Raw genomic sequence first — 23,638 nt, forward strand, 5'->3', positions numbered from 1 at the left:
ATTGAGGTGGTAACGTGTGCTCTTCACATTTTAAATATTCATTTGTGGGATGTGGGCATCGTTGGCTGAGCCAGCATTTATTGCACATCCCTAATTGCCCTCTAGAAGGTGGTGGTAAGCTGCTTTCTTGAAGGGCAGTTTGTGGCATAGTAGTTAGCACTGCTGCCTCAGAGCACCAGGGACCCAGGTTCAATTCCCAGCTTAGGTCACTGTCTGTGTGGAGTTTGCACCCACAATCTGAAAGACATGCTGGTTAGGTTCATTCTCCCTCGCTGTACCCGAACAGGCACCAGAGCGTGGCAACTATGGGATTTTCACAGTATCTTCATTCCAGTCTACTTATGACACTAAAACAAAAATCACTGCACAAGATTTTTTTTCACAATTGTGATACAACTAAGTGGCTTGCTGGGTCATTTCAGAGAGCATTTTAAGAGTTAACCACATTGCTATCGGTCTGGAGTGACACACACACCAGGCCAAGACAATATACTTCCTTCTCTAAAGGTAAACTAGAAGTTTACAACAATCGACAATGCTCTGGTGGGATTCAAACTCCTTGGGTCATTGGATTTCTAGTCTAGTGACAATAGCACAATGCTACCATCTCCCCCAAATGAAATGTTCATCCGTCATGTGCTTCACTGTTAGAGCCACAGCTAATTGTGTCAAGATAAGGAACACCAAGGTAAATGCAGGTCTTAAAACATCCACCATCTACGTACAGGTAAGACTACTCATGTCTAGTGAAAATTTTTAAGTTTTAATGCGGTTGCACCTTACAATGAGCAGTTAAGAATTCAATTTTCTAAAAACACTTGTAGCAGTAGTTTAGCCTTTGAGATCTGCAGAACATACAAAGTAGGAGAAGTAGTCCATTCGGACCATCAAGCACACTCCACTCTGATATCATAGAATCATAGAATAGAATCATAGAAACCCTACAGTGCAGGAGGAGGCCATTCGGCCCATCGAGTCTGCACCGACCACAATCCCACCCAGGCCCTACCCCCACATATTTTTACCCGCTAATCCCTCTAACCTACGCATCCCAGGACTCTAAGGGGCAATTTTTAACCTGGCCAATCAACCTAACCCGCACATCTTTGGACTGTGGGAGGAAACCGGAGCACCCGGAGGAAACCCACGCAGACACGAGGAGAATGTGCAAACTCCACACAGACAGTGACCCAAGCTGGGAATCGAACCCGGGACCCTGGAGCTGTGAAGCAGCAGTGCTAACCACTGTGCTACCGTGCCTGATCTTGGTTTCAAGTTCTACATTCCCATCTACCCCCGATAACCTTCGATTCCCTTGCTGAACAAGAATCTCTCTGCCTTAAAAATATTGACTGACCCTGAGGCAGAGTATTCCGAAGTTGTACAACACTCAAAAAAAATTCTTCTAATCTCTCCTAAAAGGGTGATCCTTAAATTTTAAAAATGTTCCCGAGTTCTGGACTTACCGATAAGAGGAAACATCCTTCCCACACCTACCTTAAGACTATTCAAGATCTTATATACTTCAATCAAAGAACAATACAGCACAGGAACAGGCCTTTCGGCCCTCCAAGCCCGTGCCACTCCCTGGTCCAAACTAGACCATTCTTTTGTATCCCTCCATTCCCACTCCGTTCTGAAAATAATAAAACAATATGAATCAAGTCACTTAACTTTTCTAAACTCTAGTAGAAACAAGCGCAGCAAGTCTTACTGTTCTTCATAAGACAATCTGCTCACTCAATCTGCCTCACTCCAGTGTAGTCTCCCATCTCCTTGCCTGCCCCTTTGTTTTGTCAGAAAAACACGATTTATCTCATCTTAACCTAATTAAATGTTTTTGATAATTCATCCAAGTTGACTCTCTCGCTCCCCCACCCCACCAGCAGCCAGGAAAACATTTTACTTCTGATTCTATTAAAGAATTAAGTAATGTACAAGGCAACGGGGAGCAGGCAGGGGAGTGACACCAGGTAAGTTACCACTGTCGAGAGCTGGCGCATACACAATGGGCCAAATGACCTAGTTCTATAACAATTGAGATTCTGTTTGGTGCAGGTTTTGCAAGTGATAGCGCAAAAAGATTGTTTGGGATTGCGTACATGAGCCAGTGCCCCACCCACCTGCACCCCATAGGGTCACTGTATTAAACCAGCACTTCAATTTATTTCAAAAGCAATGTTTGGCTGCATCGGCAGAGGGCTTGGAGAAATTAGAAGATATAAAAATGTTTGAAAACCCAAAAGTATTAATAACAACTTTTCAAATGTGAGTGTATAATATGGGGATTCTTTACTAATTTCAAATATATTTTATTTTTTAAACTTTAGGCCAAAGAGAACTTGATCTTTCATCAGAACAATTACATCTCTGATTAATCAGTCTCAATATCTGGGATTAAAGCCATTCTCACACAACTTGTCAGGCAGTAACAGAGTGACATTGATGTCCATTGTACAGAACTTAATTTCCATCAGATGCAGGGTTCATAGGTCAAATATCATCAAGATTTAAATATATAATAAAAAATTTTGTAAAATAAAGCCCTTGCATTGTTTCTGCACAATGAAACATTCTCTTCTTGTTTTGGTAATTGTTTTACTACTTGCTTTGTTGCATGGAACTTTGAGTCATTAGTTTCTGAAAATTGCTGAACCTGAAGTACAGGACAAAATGTTCTGGAGCTGGTGTTAGGTGTCTACTTACCTGGTAAATCTGAAAGGACTATTCAGCCAAGATTTTAGAAAAGTCTCTGAAAAAGTCTCTGACCCTGAAAAAAATCAACTGTCTGCACAAGGCGAGAATCTGAAGGCAAGTTAAAAATCTCTGCCTGGTAACGTATCATAAAACTCAGTCTCCATTACAAATGGCATTCCCTGCATCAGAGAGCATTACACAGAAATACAGCACAGAAACAGGCCATTCCGGCTAATGCTTCACTTCAGTCTCATCCCATCCTTTTCTTTTAAAAGAGGAAAACGCGGTTCCCTTCTCCTTCAGCTGCTCCTGAAATGCATCTATTAATTGTTTTAGGCTGGATTGAGTAATGCTGTCATTATCCACTCAGTTTGGTAATTTCCTAAACACTTGTTCAAAGGAGGATTTAGAGGCACTACAACACTATACATTAAAACCCTCTCAGCAGTCTGGAGGAATAGGGAATTAGATCTCTTAATTAAACAAGCAAATTAGAGGTTAGCCAATATGCGTGTGTGGAGAACCTGAGGAGTTGCTACCTTTGGCAATCCTTAACTAGTCAGAATTAGAAAGTATAAGAAATAAACTTAACTTTTATCAAATAAAAACAGAAATAAAGTTACACAGACACACAGCTTGCAATACTAACCTTTTATACTTAGTACAAAAATACCAGTCAAAAAACATTAAATTGCATATCAAAACATGTAGTTTGCAATTATATTATACATTCATGAGGAATCTGTATGGTACAATAACCAATATACATACAGTTACAGAGTTTGTCATACTCTTGTATGGTCAGGATGTTTTGGGTATTGTAATGTGTCCAGATGTCAGAGCAAATTAAGACAAATATGCAGGTCCAGGATTGTTAAAATGGAGAGTCAATATAATTGATAAAGGAAATCACCAACTCTCAAACTGCTATTCGACTTGTGTGGATTTTAATTTTTGCTTGTAGGACAGATTAAGATTAGACTTTGTAAATGAGAATTTAGTTAAAAGCAAGAATTGTAAATAAAGGATAAATTAACCTGGCCAAATTTGAGACAAGATTACACAGATTAACTAGTGTTAGAAAGCAGACTGAGGAATGCATCGATTGCATCAGACCACCACTGCAAAGATTGTTAAACCTGCTCAAAATCAGATGCATGATGGTTTTGGCTTGTTCGAGGGTATTTGAATAGAAAAGAATCAAGGAGTTTATTACTGTTCCAGAGAAAGATTGCTTTTGAAGGAAACTGACTAACAATGATAGATAAACAAGGTTAAAGAACAAAACTGCGGTCTGCTGGAACTTAGGAAAAACACCAGTTATCTGCTCATTACTGCCAATGAATCAATTTGAAAAAGGTATAAAAACACAAACTTAAATGTTTTTTTAAAAAAACAATAAGCATTATTGGATCAAGACAATACAGAGGATTCCGTCTCCGAGGGAATCAAGTTGCACTTGTTAGAAAGGTTGCCTGAGAAGTTACTACTTTCTTTTTTTTGGGTGAAAACTGTGTTTCAATATCAAATCATTATTTTTAAACTTATTACTCTCTCACTGGATCCTTGCTCAACTGAACTAGAATCACAAATCTTACAATGGTTATAATTAAATACTGTTTTTAACAGTTCTCAATTTGAGACATCTACACATATTTACTTAAATAAGTACAAGTCCTGAAGAATGTTTTCAAAAATAGTTTCAAAACATTATCAAGGTAGTTCATCCAATTCAATTTTTCGTCCTCAAATAAAAGCCTCACCAATTCTCAGACTATTCTGGTAACGATTGATATACATTGCATACAAGAAGAAAATGTTTTACCCAGTAAGTGCAATAAGTGGCAATCAAGCAGAAGCAACAGAAAAATAGTGAAACAGTTTGCTCAAGATGTTTTAGCTCCAGCAAGAGACTTTTTTTTGGATCATCTAACCATCACTGCTGAAAATGTGCAAACTAAACATCCCAGTTGTATTTGCATTTGAAATAACTATTATACCAATAATGTGCTAAAAATTAATGTGATCTACAAAAATAAAGAAAAACTGTTGGTCATTTCTGAAATCCTGAGATGAAAAATAATTTCACAATTAAAGATTCTGAGGTTTCACAGTTTAAAAAAAGACCAATAAATTCAGAGCAACATCAACTCTGTTTACACTGTTTCAATGAAAGCAAATGTATTACTGCACCCAAGCAGGCTCTATATAGCAATTTCCTGATATCTGAGTTAGAGCGACATTGATCAGAAAGATCCTGCGGTTTCTGCATGGTATGCATGTTGTGACCTTTGCTGGGATAGCACTACAACTGGCTGCAGTGTCCCTTAGAGGTAAAAGGGGAAAAGTCAGTCAATCTTCTAATCCTCAAAAGCGGATTTAATTTCATTGCTTCAAACTAAGAGGAATTAGGAAGTGCTTTTCTTCATCACCTAAATGAGAAACAAGATAGGCAGGAGTATAAGAGCAAGATGTCTGCTTGTCACCTCAGAATGACAGGGCAGCTTAAAATACAACTTGAAATGAAAAAAAAAGTATATAATTTGGGTAAATAATCCTCATTTTTATCATTATCACAATTCCATGGGATATTATAACGTTTTACAAAAACAGTAATTATATTTGGGAATTGCTGTGCAGACTACCAGTTTTCCTAGTTAACATCAATTCTTTCACAGAATGATAATGGCTGTGTGAGAATACAGGAAAGAAAGTGGGAATACAAATCTATTTTGTGCATGGCATGGCAAAGTATAGGTGGGTTCTGGTGGTATGTGACATCGAGTGACGGGGGAGAATTAAACTGAAGAGGTAAAGATGTGTCTATTTGTTTTAACAGCAAGGTAGTGATATTTATGGGTTCTAACTCTGGAAATGCCACTTCCAAGTGGATTCTCACCCAAGATGTCAATAAAGCACAGTCATACAGAGATACTTGATTAATGAATATGTTCTAAAATGTATAGAAGAACAATATAAAGTTTAAAAGTTCAGCCTATGTTTCTGGAAGTAAAAGCTTCCGTTGGTAACATATGTGCAAGTGTTAGAATGGTGGTTCTACTTGACTCTCAGCACACTACAGCAAAATGGATAGGGATGGGACGGCAGGGTTTATTCATCTGTTCAGCTCAGATTCTATGAAGTCATTTCTCAAACAAAGGTAGAGACCTAGCAACAGTTCAGGCACTGATGAGAAAAACAAAAAGCAACAATAGACAGAAGCAATAATTCCAGTAAGACAAACTTCACAAACATAGATGCAGAGTTCATGTACATAGAAATGTGTGAAAATAACTTGAGAAAACAGTTCAGAAAAATTGATTACTCAAAGTTACCGGGTGCAACAGAAGTTTGTCACATCTCAAACACTGAAGTTCAAATCCATTAACCTGGCACAAAGTCTCTGCTGGGTTAATTTCCTCTGACTTAATATACTTGAAAGAGCTATCATTCTTGAAAAAGCTGTGATGTTTTCCTGGTAATTCTTCTCGTTTCCAGAAGACCTACTTCAAGACTCAACGTAATGATTTTATTTCAACAAGACAGTCAGTTCAAGAGGAGGGCCTTTCTGTGGAAGAGCCTTCACCAAAAGATGCTAAATTCTGACAGTGAAGAACAGCATCGTGTACAGAATGAAACAGAAGATCTCTTGTAAATGTTTTCTCAAAAAAATCCAATCTATTCAGATTTGCCACAACGGACTCTGCCAGTGAAACAAAATACATTGACATTTTTAATAAAGTCTTACATTGTAGAGATTCTAGAGGGTTCTAGACATAAAAAGACAACAATTTGTAGATAGAACGTGAAGTTGTTTGACATGGGTAACAATCTTGAACAGGCGCTGTAATTCTCCGGGAAACAGTTCTCAATTACATTAGTCATTGTTCTCATAAATACAGATAAATGTTGAACAGAACTATTAGCCAATTTACAACCTAATCCTATAAGTCTATTTTGCTGCTACATTAACTTGGAGATGAAAAGTACATTTTTGGAGGGGAATGGACAAAAAATGAATGGTTACTGATAATATGTCTCTTATAAAATGTAGGTATTTGGATGCTAAACTGACAAATCAGAATCTCAACAGATAAACAATACTGCATAAAGTAATAAAATGTTCACTGCATTGATAAAATGTTTTTGAAATTAGCTTGAATTTTTCAATGTAAGGGGAAAATAGTAATATTTGTTAAGCCTTCATACTTTCCAAAAGTGGTTGCAACAAAACCATCATCTATTATTGGCCCCAGTGGTGTTGATGACTATTTTCTGAAACATTACATCTCCTCAGGATCAGCCGTTTTTTTAAGTTAACCCGGACTGATGGAATCCTCCCTCTCCTAGACATTTGAACCTAAAGTGAAATGATCAGTTTCAAACCAATTCTCAATGGGAATGGTCCCAAAGTAAAAATATCTGTAAGATGTAGGAAACTTATGCATACATATGTAGTAGGGTGGGATCGTGCACATTGCTGAGGCTAAAGTAACAATCTGGTGATTGATGGCTACATAAGCCAAATACCAAATGTATTACACAAGGTGACATTCCAACAACGTCTTACAGAGAGGATTTCACTTACCATTGGCCCCAGCTATAAAAATATTAATTCCTATTTCTCCATATTTCTTCATTATCTGAAAAAGTAACAAAAAAATGAAACAGGCATGAGTTTCAGGATCCGAAATCTTCAAACAGGATTTGAAAAAGCTTCAAGTTTAGGCTCTTCCAGTGGCTTGTTAAGGTTTGTGGGAGTATTTCTGACAGACCAAGAGATCTCAAGTCTAAGTCTTGGTCTGTGCAGTTAGCTCAATTAAATCAGGTCAACAATAGGAGGAACACCCTCAAGTTAAAAATGAGCAAGATTCTGCTAACTGCCCAGTAAACTCCGGTTGTGTAGAATCAGTTCAGCTGTGATGCTTCCTTTGGTAAAGCAACCACCTCTATTAAGTTTTCCTCATGATAAATGGGCCATCTGATTGAGACACTGCAAAAAAAAAAGATTTCTGGACTGTACAACAACGGATGGGTAGCATCTTTCAGGTTCTTGAAAAGTAAAGGAATTGAGAAGCACAAGAGTAAACTAAAACAATGAACCATAAAATTGGTTATAGCTTTCTCCACTGGCTTCTCAAGTACATCCACTTTACAGTATGTTAAGCTTTGCTCAGTGGTAGCACTCTTAGCTTTTCGTCAGAAGATTGAGAGTTTTTAGCCTCATTGCTTGACCTGAACAAAGAACTCAATGACTCTACAAATTACAGCACAAAACCAGGCCTTTCTGCTTGATTTGTGTTGGTATTTGTCCTCCAAACCTACATAACAATCCCCATATTCCTATATCTCCTTTCCGTCAAACAATATATGCTAAAGTGCTCATCAACGCCAACAGTGCAATCATAGCCTTCAAACCCCACATAAAAATTCATCCATCAAATTTTTTAAAATTCGTTTATGGGATGTGGGCATTTATTGCTCATCCACAACGGCATTTTAAGAGGCAACCACATTGCTGTGGAACTGGAGTCACATGTAAGCCAGACCAGGTAAGGACGGCAGATTTCCTTCCCTAAGGGACATTAGTGAGCCAGATGGACTTTTACGACAATTGACAATGGTTCCACAGTCATCGCCAGATTTTAATTGAATTCAAATTTCACCATCTGTCATGGTGGGATTCGAACCCGGTCCCCAGAGCATCACCCTGGATCTCTTGATTACTGCCTAGCAACAATACCACTACGCCACTGCCTCCCAGTCTCTCATCTGCTGCACTCTAATAAAATCCTTCAAGATTTTGAACACATTTCACATTCCTTCACACTAGGCAATATTTTAGTGCATCTGTACTGTCCCCCTCGCTTTGACATCCTATCCTCAGTGGGAGCCAAAACTGCAGCTACACATACTGTGGACTTACTTTTTAAAAAAAAAGTAGATTCTTCATTACAATTCAATTTTATATTTTAGTTCACAAAGCCCAATATTCCATCTTAACATTGCGTACAAATTCATTCGAGTAGCACATGGGACAGGGATATCCACTTCAATTTGTTTAATTCACTACTCTCAACTCAATTCCTCTTCCCCAAGTTTCCTACATGGCATCATGTAAAGCTCATCTACCTCCTCAAAAATTTCAGTCTTCTGCATATTTATTCAAATTCCACGTTAACTGCTTATGATTGCTTTTTCTTCACCTAGGCATTCAACAATTTCATTACTATATATTCAGCAATTCAATTAGATTCCAAAACTTCCCTTAATCCATTGAACCCTGTCTCTCTTTTTGAAAAGGGACATTACATTGGCCACTTCTTCCAACGTCCACGTTCAACAGATCCCGGAAATATAATTTCTGCATTATTTAGCTGCAACCTTTTCTGCCCTTGCATCCCATTGCATGTACCCAACAACACGTCCACCTTTAGCTCAACAAATTCTTCTGTTCTTGGGATGTGCACTACACTGGCAAGTCTGCACTGGTTTCCTACATCTCATTGCCAAAAAGTGGTGTTGGCTTTCATTTCAAATCACTGCAGTAATTTTGGTGATCGAGCTTTCAATTATTAAATTAGCCTAAGTCAGGATAAGATGCAATTTGGTAAGGCACTTGGGAGATGATGGTGTTCCCACAGCATTACCACTGGTAATGAGGAGAATGAGAAATCACAAGTGAAGGAGATATTGGTAAACTAATCAGCGAGTTGCAGTGTATCCTGTGGGTCATACACATTGCAGCCAGCGGTGCATACTGAAATTTGTGATATGGGCAGATCAAACCAACTGTCTTCTGGAGAGAAGTTTCTTGAAAATTGTTGTAACTGCGTTCATCTAGACAAATTGCAACTTGAAATGTAAACAGAAAGTGCCAGAAAAACTCAACAAGTTTGACAGAATCTGTGGAGAAAGAAACAGAGTTAACGCCTTCAGATGAATCATATCAGACATGAAATGTTAATTCTGTTCCTCTTTTCACAGATGTTGCCACACCGTCCGAGTTTTTCCAGCATTTTTCAGTTTTTGTTTAGTATTTCCAGCATCCACAGTATTTTGTTTCTATTTCCAAGTTGTAACTTAATTAATTTTCTACTCCTGCCCAGTTTCAGTCAAGTCTCTGTTAAAGCAATAGGTTGCTACGACAAAATTGCTTTCAATTCCCCCAATTTATTTCCCAGATTGAGCATTAGGATATTTGCACTGGAATTTGTTCATTTTAACATTACTTTTTCCCCCATTTTCTTCTGATCAATTTAATAACCTCAGTCTTCCCTCCTCATAACTCATTTTCAAGCTATTCTTATTTCTTCTGCAAGATATTATTCTTGCTAAAACTTGTATTTGAATATTGACTTGGCTGATACTGCATTGCAGAGTGCTGCAACGAGATGCTACCTTTCAGATTAAACCAAGCTCTTGTTCGTCTGTTCTGTTGGAAAAATAGATCCCACTATGCTATTGAAGAGCAGGAAATTCTCAAGTGCCAAGTAACATTTATGCCTCAACAAACAAACAGCAAAATAGTGGAAATCTGAAATAAAAACAGAAGACACAGGTCAGGCAGCAACTGTGAAAAGCAATGGCAAGAATTAACTTTTCAGGTCAGTGGCTTTTTTGTCAGACCCAGAAGCCGAAGATGTTATAGATGAACAGCTTGCAAGGAGAAAAAATTCTGAGATTAAGTGGAGGTGGTGGAGGAGAGGGAGATATTTAAAATGATAAACGTGTTGCTGGTGCAAAACAAGACAGTATTAGAAATTAGGGAAACAAAAAAGACGGAGATCCAGAGGGCGTGAGAAATAAACAAGTAGAAAGAGAAACAGAATTAATGTTTCATGTTGCTGACCCTGCATCAGAGGATGTGCGAAGAACAACAGAACTGCAGGGAAAGGCAAGCATGCAAGGCAAAACAGAGAAAGCTCCAGTGTTTGGTGGGTAAAAGTTAGGTAAACACCAGGTGTACAAACCACCCCACCTGCTATGGACCAATAAGGTATCCTGAAGCCAAGCACCACAATGTTATCCTATTCTTGGAGTATAGTTACCTGCACTCACTGTCCATGTAAAATTAGGAGCTGTGATTAAGGTCTGAAATGTGCAGCTTGCAGGTTAACTGTCAACATTAAGACCAGAGAGTTGTAAAGTGTTTCAGCTAGTTGGTCTCTCTATTGCCTTTATTAGTATCAGCCATTACTCAGTGGTAGCATTCTTATACCCGAGTCAGAACGTTGTGGGTTCAAATCTTAAGGCAGTGATTCAAGCACATAACCTAGCAGAGTAGAGGAAGCACTACATCGTCAGAGGTGTTGACTTTCAGTAAGGCATTAAACAAAGCCCACGCTCTCAGGTGGATGCAAAAATTTCTGTTGAGTTATTCGAAGAGAAAGGGATTTTCTCCTTGTGTTCTGGCCAACACTTATCCTGCAACCAATACCAAAAACAGATGATGATCTGGTTATTTATTTGAGTGATTTTTGATGGAAGTTGCAGTCGTGAACTGGCAGCTGCATTTAATACATTATAGCAGAGTGTAAATTTCAAAAGTACTTGCAAAGTAAGTTAGGAAAGGCACTAAACAATTGCATCATCGTTAATTCTGTCATTTAATCTATGGCCTTCCACCTGATCACAGGTCATCACTTTCTTTGCTTCCCACTTCTTTGCGAAAGACAGCTATGCACAAATTGGCACCAGGTCTGTCTACAAAAGAACAATACCAACATTTTAAGAAGTTATTGGCTAGGTGCATTACTGCATTGGCCATCTATCTTTTGATGTGAATTTTTTTTTTAAAGTGTTATTTTTACATTAGTGATCATTAACAACTTTGTACAAACTGCAGTAGGAAAACCATTTCAGTGTGTCCAGTCCAGCATCAACTGCAATTAACCCAAATTTAAATAAACTGAAATTGACTTAAAAAGGACTATACAGAATCATCTAATAGTTACATTGATGCAGAGTCAACAGTTTTAATGAGTTTATAAAATCATTTCAGAAGCTTTAAAAACAACCTGGTTAATGTACTTGCACCACAAAAAAGCTCAATTTTAAGAACCTCCTTGAAGGCCCACAAACAGGCACATTTAGCAGAAACTTACAAGATAATTCATGCTATCTGAGGCCTGGCTAGTTTTGTGGATAGGGCTAGCTTCTAGTATATTTTTAAACCAGTGTAAAAAAGACTGCAGAAACTCTGTCATTTGCACTTTAGATTTGGCCGAATTTGGGCAAATTGCACAGTACAATACAACAGAAATCCCTACACCAAAGATGTTTAAATATTGTTTATCTGTAACATCTTAAAGAATGTCTAAGACCCGAAACATCAACTTCTGATTTTTTCATAAATGTTGTAATGAGGTGAATATTTCCAGCTTTCATTTTCAGCATCTGCAATATTTGGAATAGGCTCCATCTTACTGATACTAGGGTAGCTTCAGTACTGAGCTACAAAAACCAGTATGCAATGTCGAATCCTTGGCCAATTTGTGATCTTCACTGGAGCAGCAAAAGCCACATTCAGAAGGGATTTTATGCATTGCACACTGTGGGGTGATGTAAAATAGATAGATATAGATACCATAGAATTTGATACAGACTTTTGCAAGAGCTGGAAAATCTGTCACAATTTGCAACAAATTTTCTAGTATCCATAGAGGAACATAGAAACAATAGCAAGAAATAATTTCCTCAGTCTTAAAAAGCAACGCTGTAGAAAATTCAAAGAAAATATGCATTACAGAAGGTATGTATATTAGGATTTCCTTTATGCTTTACATGCATAGGTCCCATATATTGTAAGCAGAGACGAGACATTTTTAATAATAAAAACAGAATGTGCTGAAAAATTTCAACAGGTCTGGCAGAATCCGAGGAGATTGAAATTTCGAGTCTAATATGTCTCTGGAACTCATTTTCACCTGTTATTAATTTGAGGTTATCAACGCATTATTTCAATGCTTGGAAAATATGACAGTTTTGAATACTGATCAAAGACAATGTGGATCAATTATTATTGTTGATGATTTAATCAACGCAATGTATGTTGTGACATCCAGCACTGGGGAATATCAGATTCAGTATAAATTTAAAAATTCAAAGTCAATGAACATTAGTACAAATCCCAATAAAAAAATAACGCTTACCAGTTTAAGCACTTTTGCTCCAACAGAGTCTACAAAATTGACTGGGCTGAAATCCAGAATTAAAGAATGTGTGTCAGCTGCTGACTTGATAAAGACGGTTAGTTCTTCATCATTGTTCTCTTCAGGTTCCGTCGTCTCTGGAATGCTCGAAACACCATTCTGAATATCTTCGTTTGGAACTTCTTCAGACACAACCTCATGCCTTGCAGTCCCTTTTGCATTTTTTATCTGTAGGGCAAGCAAAGAAAGATCTTGAAAGTAACCTAATATACAAAGGGTCCATTGACAGCACTGTATCAGCCTACACTGGGAGGAAATGCTTGCAATGCAGAAAAGGCTCAACAAAAGTAATTTTATTTTTTAAAAGTTGGATGAATATCCATTAAGAAAAGAATTGCAAATAACAAGAATACTGGAATAAGGTGGTCATCCAACCACACAGCCAGTATGAAGGAGAGCAATGGTTTAATCCCTTGGGTTAAAGGAAAGAGCCAGGAGACACAACTTCATGGTCCAGGGGTCTTCAGTCTGAAAGATGTTTTGACAAGTGGATCCTTAGCGAGATGGGCACGGTGTTTATAAGGAAGATGAATGTAAATGCAAAACTTTATATTTAAATTACTGTGTTTACACAAGGACAGAAGTTCAAGAGGGTTCATGTCCCTGAAGCATTTCTTTCCTGAGCAAGGTAATAATTGGAACAAACAGAATGCTGGATAAACTCAGTAAGGGGACAGAACAGAATTAACAGTCTATTTGACTCTTTAGCAGACCTGAGAGAAAGATAAAATCTGTTTGGTATTACATTATAGCTGGAAGAGATTGTAACAAATCTTAAGAACAAGAGATAGTTGACCAGATGTGGGGTGGGGGAAAGCATCGAGACAAAAATGTATGTTCTCTCTCCTTATACATGTTGCCAGACCTGCTGAGTTTTTCTAGCATTCAGTTTGTTTCAGATTCCAGCATCTGTAACATTTTGCTGATTTTAATAAATTAAAAATTGATTTCCTGAAATGTTTATTGGAGCCAGTTATTAGATTAATTTCAGAAAGAGGCACATGCTGTAATAGGATAATGAAAGAAGCTGGTATTGTAGACATCTGCTAACCTCGATTACTGGGGCTTTCATTCAAACACAAACTTATGTTTGACTTAACTAAATTTCTAGCTTGCTCATACAATTCTCTCCCAGTTAGACTGTCCTCATCATACTACAATGACATTATAATCATGAGTATATACATTAGCATGATCTCCATGATCATACATGTAATTGTTGGGCATTATTGCCCAATTAATAGAGAAGCACACTAAATGCACTTGTTGGAGCACATAATTGACACAAGGCCCCAGGATGTTGTGCAAACTTCCAATCAAAATTACAGTTTAGCAATGCAAACAGAGTGTCCTACCAAAGCTGAATACTTGAAATAGAAGACATACTGTCATACTTGCATTTACCAATTTCAGGATAGTTTTCTTTTCCCTTCCTTCTGTCAACTGAGCTGCTTTCTTTTTTCTTTCAAGCTTTCTCTTTGCTGATAATACTGCAACTGGATTGATTTCAGTCTGAAAGTGAGCAGAAGAAATAGTTGAAGAGTTTTTAAAGATATTAATCACTTTCAAAATATTGAACGTTACTCACTGATGATTTTCAGAAAGACTTGATTGCAAACCTCTCATAGCTCACCTTTGTATGCAAAGCACTCACATACATATCAATGTTTGCAAAGTAAATAGGGGCATTTGATTGGAATATCTTTATTCCAGTGATCTCCTGTACCTAGAATATAAACATTTTCAGACACATTAGTGGCCACGAAACAGCTGCTGGCTAAGCAAATTCGTAACTCAAATCTACTTTACAATTCATCCAAAAGCAAACTACCATTGAGACACCAGATTCTCACCTCCTCGTAAGCCTCTACGTCCAAGTAGATATCTGTATTAGGTATCTGACCAAGAATTCTGTATTTAGGACTACAAAAAGAATTTGGATTTACTGTTATGTTACCTGGTTTGGTCAGGATCATCATTTACAAATAAAAAATATAGTTCAAAAATTAAATTTCTAAAACCTGCAAACAAGAGACATGCAAAGAACAAGATCGGTCGTCACAACAATTTGAATTTATATACTGCATTTAACTTAGTTTTTAAAAATCTCAAAGTGCTTCACAAGAGTAACGTAAGGAGACATGCGAACAAGTGACCAAAAAAATTAGTCAGAGGTAGATTTTAAGGAGCATCTTAAAGGAACAGAGATGGAGAGGTTTATGGAAGAAACAACAGAGAGAGTATCCTCCTTTAACGTTGTAAATTTCTATGATTCTATTTTGAAGGGTTGTAGAGTTGGCAGAGGTTACAAAGATAGCATGGGGCAAGGCTGTGGGAGAACTTGAAAACAATGATGATGATTTTAAAGCTGCAGCATTGCCAAATAAGGAGCCAATGTAGATCATCGAGCATGGGGAGAGGTCAAGTTGGACAGAACAAGTTGAATTACAGGTTTTGGAGGAGCTCAAATTTAAGTAGATTGCAAGGTGGGAAAATAGCCATCAGGGCATTGGAATAGCAGTATCTAGGGCAACAAAGCCATAGTTGAGAGCGTCAGCAGTAGATAGTCTGAGATGGGTGATGCTGGAGGTGGAAGCTTATGGTTGTGGTGATGGAAAGGGTCAGGAGACCAACTCAGTCAAAGAGAACACCAAGATTGCAAACTGTTCAGCTCAAACTCAGACAGGTGGCCTGGGGAAAAGAGATGGAATTGGTTGCGAGGGAACAGTTTGTGGCAGGGGTCAAAGGCAATGAATTTTACTAATCTTACCAAATTTGAAGTAATGTCTGCTCATCCCATCGGCATCCCATTGTGGGTGCAAATCAAATGAGGAGCACTGAATGCGCCAGGAGGGTGGTACTGAGATAGAGCTGTGCTGTTGTCAACACATGTGCAGAATCTGACATGTTTGTGTCATTTGTAGGAGGGGCAATACGTAGATCAAAAAAAGAAAGGGGCTAAGTTCTCCTTTGGAGAACTCAAGTGGTAATGCAGCAGGAAGTGGGAAAAGAGGACAATGTATGCGATTCACTGGTTATAACTGGATAGCAAGAATGAAATTAAGCAAGGATAATCCCAACTGGACAAATGGAGGACAGGCAGTGAGGGTGACGTGATCAACGTATCAAAAGCAGAGATCAAGGAGGAATAGTTTTACCACTGTCACAGCAGACGTAATTGTAACTTTGATGAAAGGATTTTTGGTGGAAATATGATTTGATGGTTGAACTATGGAAACAACAACACATCCAAAAATCTAGGAGAGGAAATGGAGGTTAGAGATGGAGAGGTCATTTACAGAGGCAGAGGGGCTCAAGGGCGTTTTATTATTTGTTCAAGGAACGTGGGCATCACTGGCTCAACCAACACTTGTTGCCCATCCCTAATCGCTAGGCTATTTCAGAGTCAACCACGCTGTGTCTGGAGTCACATGTACGCCAGACTGGGTAAGGGTGGTAGATACCCTTCTCTAAAGGGAATTAGTTAACCAGATGGGTTTTTACGACAATCGGCAACGGTTTCCTGGTTATGCGATTTTAATTCCATATTTTTATTGATTTCAAACTTCACCATCTGTTGTGGTGGAATTTGGACCTGGGCCCCGAGAATTACCCTGGGTCTCTGGATTACCAGTCCAGTGACAGTGCTACTATGCCAACACATCCTTGAGGAAGGGGTAAGATGGGCAGCAGTGACAAGCACTGTTACCTCACAGCACCAGGGACCTGGGTGCGATTCCAGCCTTGGGTGACTTGTATGGAATTTGCATGTTCTCCCCATTTTGCATGCATTTCATCCAGGTGCCCCAGTTTCCTCCCACAATCCAAAGATGTGCAGGTTAGATTGATTGGCCATGCTAAATTGCCCTTAGAGTGCCAAGATGTGTAGGTCATGGGAATTAGCAGGGTAAATAGAAACATAGAAGATAGCAGGAGGAGGCTATTTGACCCTTTGAGCCTGCTCCGCCATTCATCACGATCACGGCTGATCGTCCAACTCAATAGCCCAATCCAGATTTTTCCCCCATAACCTTTGATCCCGTTTGCCCCAAATGCTATGTTTTGGCATCAGCTACTTCCTGTGGTAATGAATTTCACAGGCTCACTACTCTTTGGGTGAAGAAATGTCTCCTCATCTGAGTCCTTAATGGTCTACTCTGTATCCTCAGACTGTGGCCCCTGGTTCTGGACACCCCAACCATCGGGAACATTCTTCCCGCACCTATCCCATCTAGTCCTGTTAGAATTTTATAAGTCTCTATGCGTGGATAGGGTCTGGGCAAGATACTCTGTTAGAAGATAGGTATATACTCGATGCCAAATGGCCTCCTTCTGCACTGTAGGGATTCTATGATTCTACTATGATTTGAAGGGGAGCTGGACTGTATCCAAGGAGAGGGAACTGTTAACAACCCAAGCCAATTATTGTTGTCTAAAGTTCAATTTTCTCATGATTAAAACAGCTGTCTTGAAAATGACAATTTACTTTGTTGAATGTATTTTTTTTAACTAAGGTATCACAACCATACATGACAGGCTTTTAATGGACCACCTGACCTTTTCAATTCAGAACTTTTGAACATTACAACAGTTCTCAACTTATGCTGTGAACAGGAACTAAGATACAGAACCTTTCCTCGCTTAGTGTTTATTGACTTTGTCCAGTGTCAACACTCCTCACTCTCACCCAGTGTCCCAGCTATCCCCTATTTATGTTCAAATATCCATCACTTATTTCCTTAACAATTTAATTGACATTACCAAAGTTTAACAATATAATTGACGTTCAGAAACCTTAAAATAATTGCTAAGGCATTGACAACTAGAGTACCACCTAACTTAAGAAATGGATGATCTTGCGAATGACCCATGGGGGAGGGGGGTGCACAAGGGCTGGTGTTAGGGCCTTTACTTTCTATATTAGTGATTTAGATGAAGACGTTGGAGAAATGATCTGTAAATTTGGAGATAAAGATTCGTCAGGTTAATGGAGGAGACTAAACTGCAAGCAGATCCTGACGTGTTGTAGGAGAGATTTATTTAAATGGTAAGTGAAGTGTTATGCATGCAGACAGGACCAGTGCCAAGCATGTTTAAACTATTAAAAGAACAGATTTATGGTGAAAGGTTTTCATATTGCAGCCCATAAAAGGTTCATAATTACTGCAGAGAATGTTCAGCCGAAACAGCTAGGCTGGATTCACAAGATTATCCTTTTACAGAACAAAACGCACTATTTTGTCTTTATACCAGGCCTGATTAGGCTTTATCCACAAACATGATTCAAAGTTGAAACACTATGGCTGCCCAGAGAGGATTAAGGAGCTGGGTGCATATGCTTCACAGAACAGTAGATCCAGTTATGGTTTGATTGAGCTATACAAAATAATGAGCAAATTGAAATAAAAGCAAAATATAGCAAATGCTGGAGAAGATCTGAAATAAAAACAATGTGCTGGAAAAAACTCAGCAGGTCTGGCAGCATACATGGAGTGAAACAAAGCTGTTTTGAGTCCAATTTAACTCTTCTTCAGAATTATGTACACACTGGAATTTGGGATAGTTTGGGGGAGGATCAGGGGTCAAGTTAAACAAACAAGTTAGGTATTGGGCAGTTAACAGTTTCCCATAAAATAGTGCACTTGTAGAACAGCTAGTTGGTTTGTGAGGCGAGTGCCAATTCACTGCACACCTTCAAGAAAACTGAAGCAGGTCCTGGCTGGAGTGGATATCACTTCTAACTAAAGGTAGACTTCAACATGGCATCCTGAACTAGGTGATAGCCCACAGATACAAGGGAGGAATGCTCCTGGACCTGTTCACTCCAATTAGTCATAGGTTTTGTCAGACTACATGGCACCAGATCGGGAGTCATTTGATGTGATAAGGAATCACAATACATGACAGGCTTTTAATGGTCCACCTGATCTTTTCCTATCCAACATTTTATGTTCACAACATACTTCTTGATGGATATTCCAGCCAACAATGGAGATAATATGATGGCATAATTATAGCAATATGTCTACTGCTTATATAGTTCAATGAGTAAATCAAGACTAGGTTCTAACTAACTGATCATGCGTGCCACCAAAAATGAAACTTCAAAAGAGTGCAGTACTAAATTACAAATTTCAAAAGTGAAAAACTCATCAAGCCAAGATAAAATTGTTGTATCTAACCTTTGTGTTCGGTAAACAACTGTAATAATGGCAAATGCCACTGAGACCATGAGTCCATAGTCCAATCCCAAAAGAAAAGTGGCTATAAATGCTACAATCCACATTACCTGAATCAGAAAAAAAAAGTATTAAATAATACAATAATTTGTATGCTAAAAAATGAAATAAGCGAGGGCAAGATATGTTGGTGCATCAATGTACTGCACCAGCTATGGTGTACATCTCCTTCAGTGTGTTTGGCTTTCAGGTCACATTGTGTACATGGGTTTGGGTACACAATGGGACCTGAAAGCCAACATAAAGTTGTGGGCTGGAGTTGTACACCATAGCTGGGCATTTTCTTGCAAGGAGGGAAAAGTGGCTGTTTTCAGACACCTGTTTGCAGTCAACACTTGAGCACAATAGTCAGCTTACTTTATTAAACTGGAAACAATAAAACTAACATGCCAGAATTACATTTTAAAAATCACCTACAAGAGTTATCTAAACTGGAATGATAGAACATTTAGGCTTTTTTAAAAAAATGTACATTAAGTTATACAAAATATACTTACCTGTACACAAGATCTATAAACCTATTACTCTTTATAGAAAATGTTTTGAAAAGGTTCTACCCTAGTATTATAGAGTGAAAACACTTGTAAAGAAACACCAAAATGTCATGCCACAAATTTTATTTACATGCAGTTTGATTCAAAACATAATACTCCACTGCACATCAACCAATTGATTACATTTTTTGATTGATATGGAGCCCAAAATCAGATCAGCCGTGAATGGTGAATGGCAGAACAGGTTCAATGGGCTGAATGGCCTACTCCTATTTCAATTTCTTGCAATCCTATGTTCTCAATGCAATAATTTTGTGCTGATTTGATAACAACCTGCCATAAATCCTCTTAGGTTTGCCGCTGAACTTGGTATTGAAAGGTCACAGAACTCCAGGGACTTTGGCAATATATTGCATAGTTTCACCGAGTGCAGATAGCAACTGCCAAAGTGAATTGCTTTAAGATAGTAAACCATCCCCTTGAACTTTAGCTATTAATAGCATCTTGGATTTAATCCATCGTTCTTCTCTTATGCCATTTCAGTACACTATAGCACAGCAAATCCTTTATCAATAACAAAAAAACTACTGCTATTCCCAGTCATACATCAATCAAGACATTGAAAGTGAGCGGTTCTCCAGAATTTTTCAACTCCTGCACCTGATAACTGATTCTTCAGTCACTGGTTGATATAGAAGTAATCAAAACATAGGAATTTCAATTTAGATGCCAAGGTAACAATGCACTTGTTAACTGACAAGCAACTTTCTTGTTTGTATCAGATCATTGTACAGATTTGATTTATTTCATCCAACCACAATGTTGTCCTTATGTGACTTCCATCCATTTAAAAAAAGTAGCCTCATTTTTGACATTTTCAGGAGCACATCCAAGATGGAAGGCAGGACTTTTTAAATAACAATCATATAGTACCTGTGCCTTTATAAACAGAGGTATTAGAGTACAAGAACAAGAAAGTAATGGTAAACTTTTCAAAATTATTGATTAGGCTTCAGGAGGATTACTATATTCAATTATGGGCTAACGTTAGGAAGGAAAAGATTGTTACCAGGGATGAAGGATCTCAGTTATGCGGAAAGATTAGAAAACTTTGGATCGTTCTCCTGAGAGCAAAAAGGGCAAGGAAAGATTTAATGAAGCTGTTCAATAAAAGGTATTGATGAGAGAAGATAGGGTTGAGCTGTTTCTGATGACAAGAGGATCAATTGGTAAAACAAAATGGAGTGAGAAGAAATGTTTTTCTGCAGCAAATTAAGATTATCTGGAAAGCATCACCTGAAATGGTGATAAAGTAGATCCAATAGTACCTATCCAAAGAGAATGTATTTCAGGAGGTAAACATCTGCAGGGCTATGGGGAAAGAGCAAAGGAGTGTGACTAATTGTATTGTTCCTTCAAAGAGCTAACCCAGGCAGAATGGATTGAATGATCTCATTCTAACTGTAAAATGTGATCAACAACTCATGGAATAATGAAATATACACATTAACATGAGAGCACATTTAAAAAAAGCAGGAAAAAATTTATTTGGTTATTGATGTCTTGATTAAATGGGCACTTCAACAGTAAAGTTTCGGTTGGTCAATGGTGCAAGACAAAACACCCAGTTTCTGAAACAGACCATAATATCTCAAATGTCCACATTATAAAGCGGAGGTTGATGCCCCTCTGAGACCCAACACCGAAACACCCAAAGAGTACCACCTTGCCTTATAATCTGTAAAAAAGTGTGAAGTGGTGTGACCTGCGCTTCAACAACTTCCAATGGTTAAATACAAAATAAATTCCTGACAGTTACTCTAAAAACACAATTTTTTAATCTAACAGTGAATAAATTAAATAAACTATTAACAAATTGAATAAATCCCTTCTAACGATTAACTATTCCTGAATAAAACAAGATTTTAATGGTATGCTGTACCAATAAATACAATTCCCACTCATTAATAAAAATAGAATGTAGTCACTCTCTAAATTGTAGCCGGGTTTTGTCTCTTCCGGAATATTCTGGGCTTTCTCTGTTGAGAACTTCTTTCCTATTTGGTACCTTTGCTATGTAAATGGTACTTTCTCCAAGACATAGATGAAGCTATGAGAGCCAGCGATTCTCTCTCTCAAGAATTGAGAATTGCGAGCTGTTATCTCTGGCTGGGTGCAGTTGCTCTCTTTCTGTCCCACTGCCCCCTTCTTTTATACCTGTGATGACATATCAATTTTTCCCACAATAGGATTGGTCCGAGGTTGTCAAAACCATCAGATTTAAATTTAATAGGTTCTTGGTGTCTAAGTGCCTGATTCAAATTGATTGGCTAAATTCAAAAGCCTGTTGTTTTGGTAAAAACAGCTGCTTGGCCTTTCGATACGAATTTTTCAGTTTGGGGTTCCTTATGTACTTGCATTTTCTCTAAGCAGAGAAAAGGCACCACCTTTTAAAGGGACCATGCAATGTTTTCTCCCTAGCATTTTACAAACATCAATCTATAATTACTTTATCCAACTTCGCAACATCCATTGTACCATTTGCTATATGCGTGCAGTTTTTAAACATCTAAATTAATTCAACTAAAATCAACAATGAAACTACAGGCAAAGTGAAGACCATTGTGAAGGACTGAGGAAGGAAACCAGTTGAAACAGAGCAGCATTGCAGTAGCTTGGAATCAAGGCAGAATACACGGGGTCTCTGAAATCATTGTCCTTTTTACAAATAAGAAAAATCTTTTTAAAACTAAATTAAAGCATAATGTTTAACCTCGTTATTATGCTTGAATCAGCATTTTTCAAGCACATAGTGCACAGCACAGAATGGATACCCAAATGGAAAACGCCTCAAACTTGTGCGTTATAGTTGACCACAACTGTTTCACGATCTTGCAGAATCCTACAAACATTTAACTGCAATGATGCTGCATCTTTTCTCTGATTAAAAAAAATAAGCTACAGTACATCCCAAGGAAATAGTAAAAATGTACTGCAATTTTTTTTCAAGATAAGATCGAGTTGACTTTGGTTGGATTGCAATATGGGTCCATAGGTGATATCATTTATATATTTCAACAAGTAACCCGATCCCAAGAAAATTAATTAGACAATATATTCTCACCCTTTCTTTCCTACCAATTGGGCACCAATCATCAACTTCAAAGAAATAGGATTTACAGATGACTGTATATAATTTACAATTGTCCTTCACCACAAGTAACTAGGTAGAACAAAGTCAGTGAACTTGTCACAAATGTGAACTTCAGGGCACAACACTAAACTGATGACAAAACAAGCAAGATTGGCAGATGTTGCTATAAGATGCCATAAAAATTCTGGTGTTGGAGTACTGTCTCTACACCATTTGAGTTTGGGAGTTTATGGACAGTTAGTTTGCATCTATTCACAGGCTAAATACATTTAGAAAACTATTTGCAAAAGATGAAATGAAATTTCATCGTAATTCATTGGTGCTGTTCACCACTAAACCAGGCAATTTAATCACTGCTTCTTAATTTAGAGTCATAGAGGCTTACAGCATGGAAACAGGCCCTTTGGCCCAACTTGTCCATGCCGCCCTTTTTTTAAACACCTAGGCTAATCCCAATTGCCCGCATTTGGCTCATATCCCTCTATACACATCTTACTCATGTAACTGTCTAATTGCTTTTTAAAAGACAAAATTGTACCTGCCTCTACTACTACCTCTGGCAACTTGTTCCAGACACTCACCGCCCTCGGTGTAAAATAATTGCCCCCTGGACACTTTTGTATCTCTCCCCTTAAACCAATGCCCTATAGTTTTAGACTCTCCTACCTTTGGGAAAAGATATTGACTATCTAGCTGATCTATGTCCCTCATTATTTTTATATTCTACAAGATCACCCCTCAGTCTTCTACGCTCCAAAGAAAAAAGTCCCAGTCTATCCAGCCTCTCCTTATAGCTCAAACCATCAAGTCCCGGTAGCATCCTAGTAAATCTTTTACACG

General features: G+C 38.1%; 1 protein-coding gene across 5 annotated transcripts in view; it reads right to left on the reverse strand.

The window, feature by feature from the left end:
• Positions 1–3,335: 3,335 nt before the first annotated feature.
• slc26a5 (solute carrier family 26 member 5) overlaps positions 3,336–23,638 on the reverse strand; it is a 70,066-nt gene continuing 49,763 nt past the window's right edge. For 3 of the 5 annotated variants that reach the window (XM_078235628.1, XM_078235626.1, XM_078235630.1), the window contains 7 exons: positions 19,094–19,200; positions 14,765–14,834; positions 14,545–14,637; positions 14,310–14,423; positions 12,852–13,079; positions 7,286–7,340; positions 3,336–6,400 (listed from right to left, as the gene is read on the reverse strand). In XM_078235628.1, the coding sequence (XP_078091754.1) occupies positions 6,249–6,400; positions 7,286–7,340; positions 12,852–13,079; positions 14,310–14,423; positions 14,545–14,637; positions 14,765–14,834; positions 19,094–19,200 (819 nt within the window). In that variant the 3' untranslated portion in view covers positions 3,336–6,248. The remainder of the gene's footprint in view (positions 6,401–7,285; positions 7,341–12,851; positions 13,080–14,309; positions 14,424–14,544; positions 14,638–14,764; positions 14,835–19,093; positions 19,201–23,638) is intronic. The other 2 variants (XM_078235629.1, XM_078235627.1) reach the window with 1 other exon arrangement.

Source organism: Mustelus asterias, chromosome 19 (assembly GCF_964213995.1).
Source record: "Mustelus asterias chromosome 19, sMusAst1.hap1.1, whole genome shotgun sequence".
NCBI lineage: Eukaryota > Metazoa > Chordata > Chondrichthyes > Carcharhiniformes > Triakidae > Mustelus > Mustelus asterias.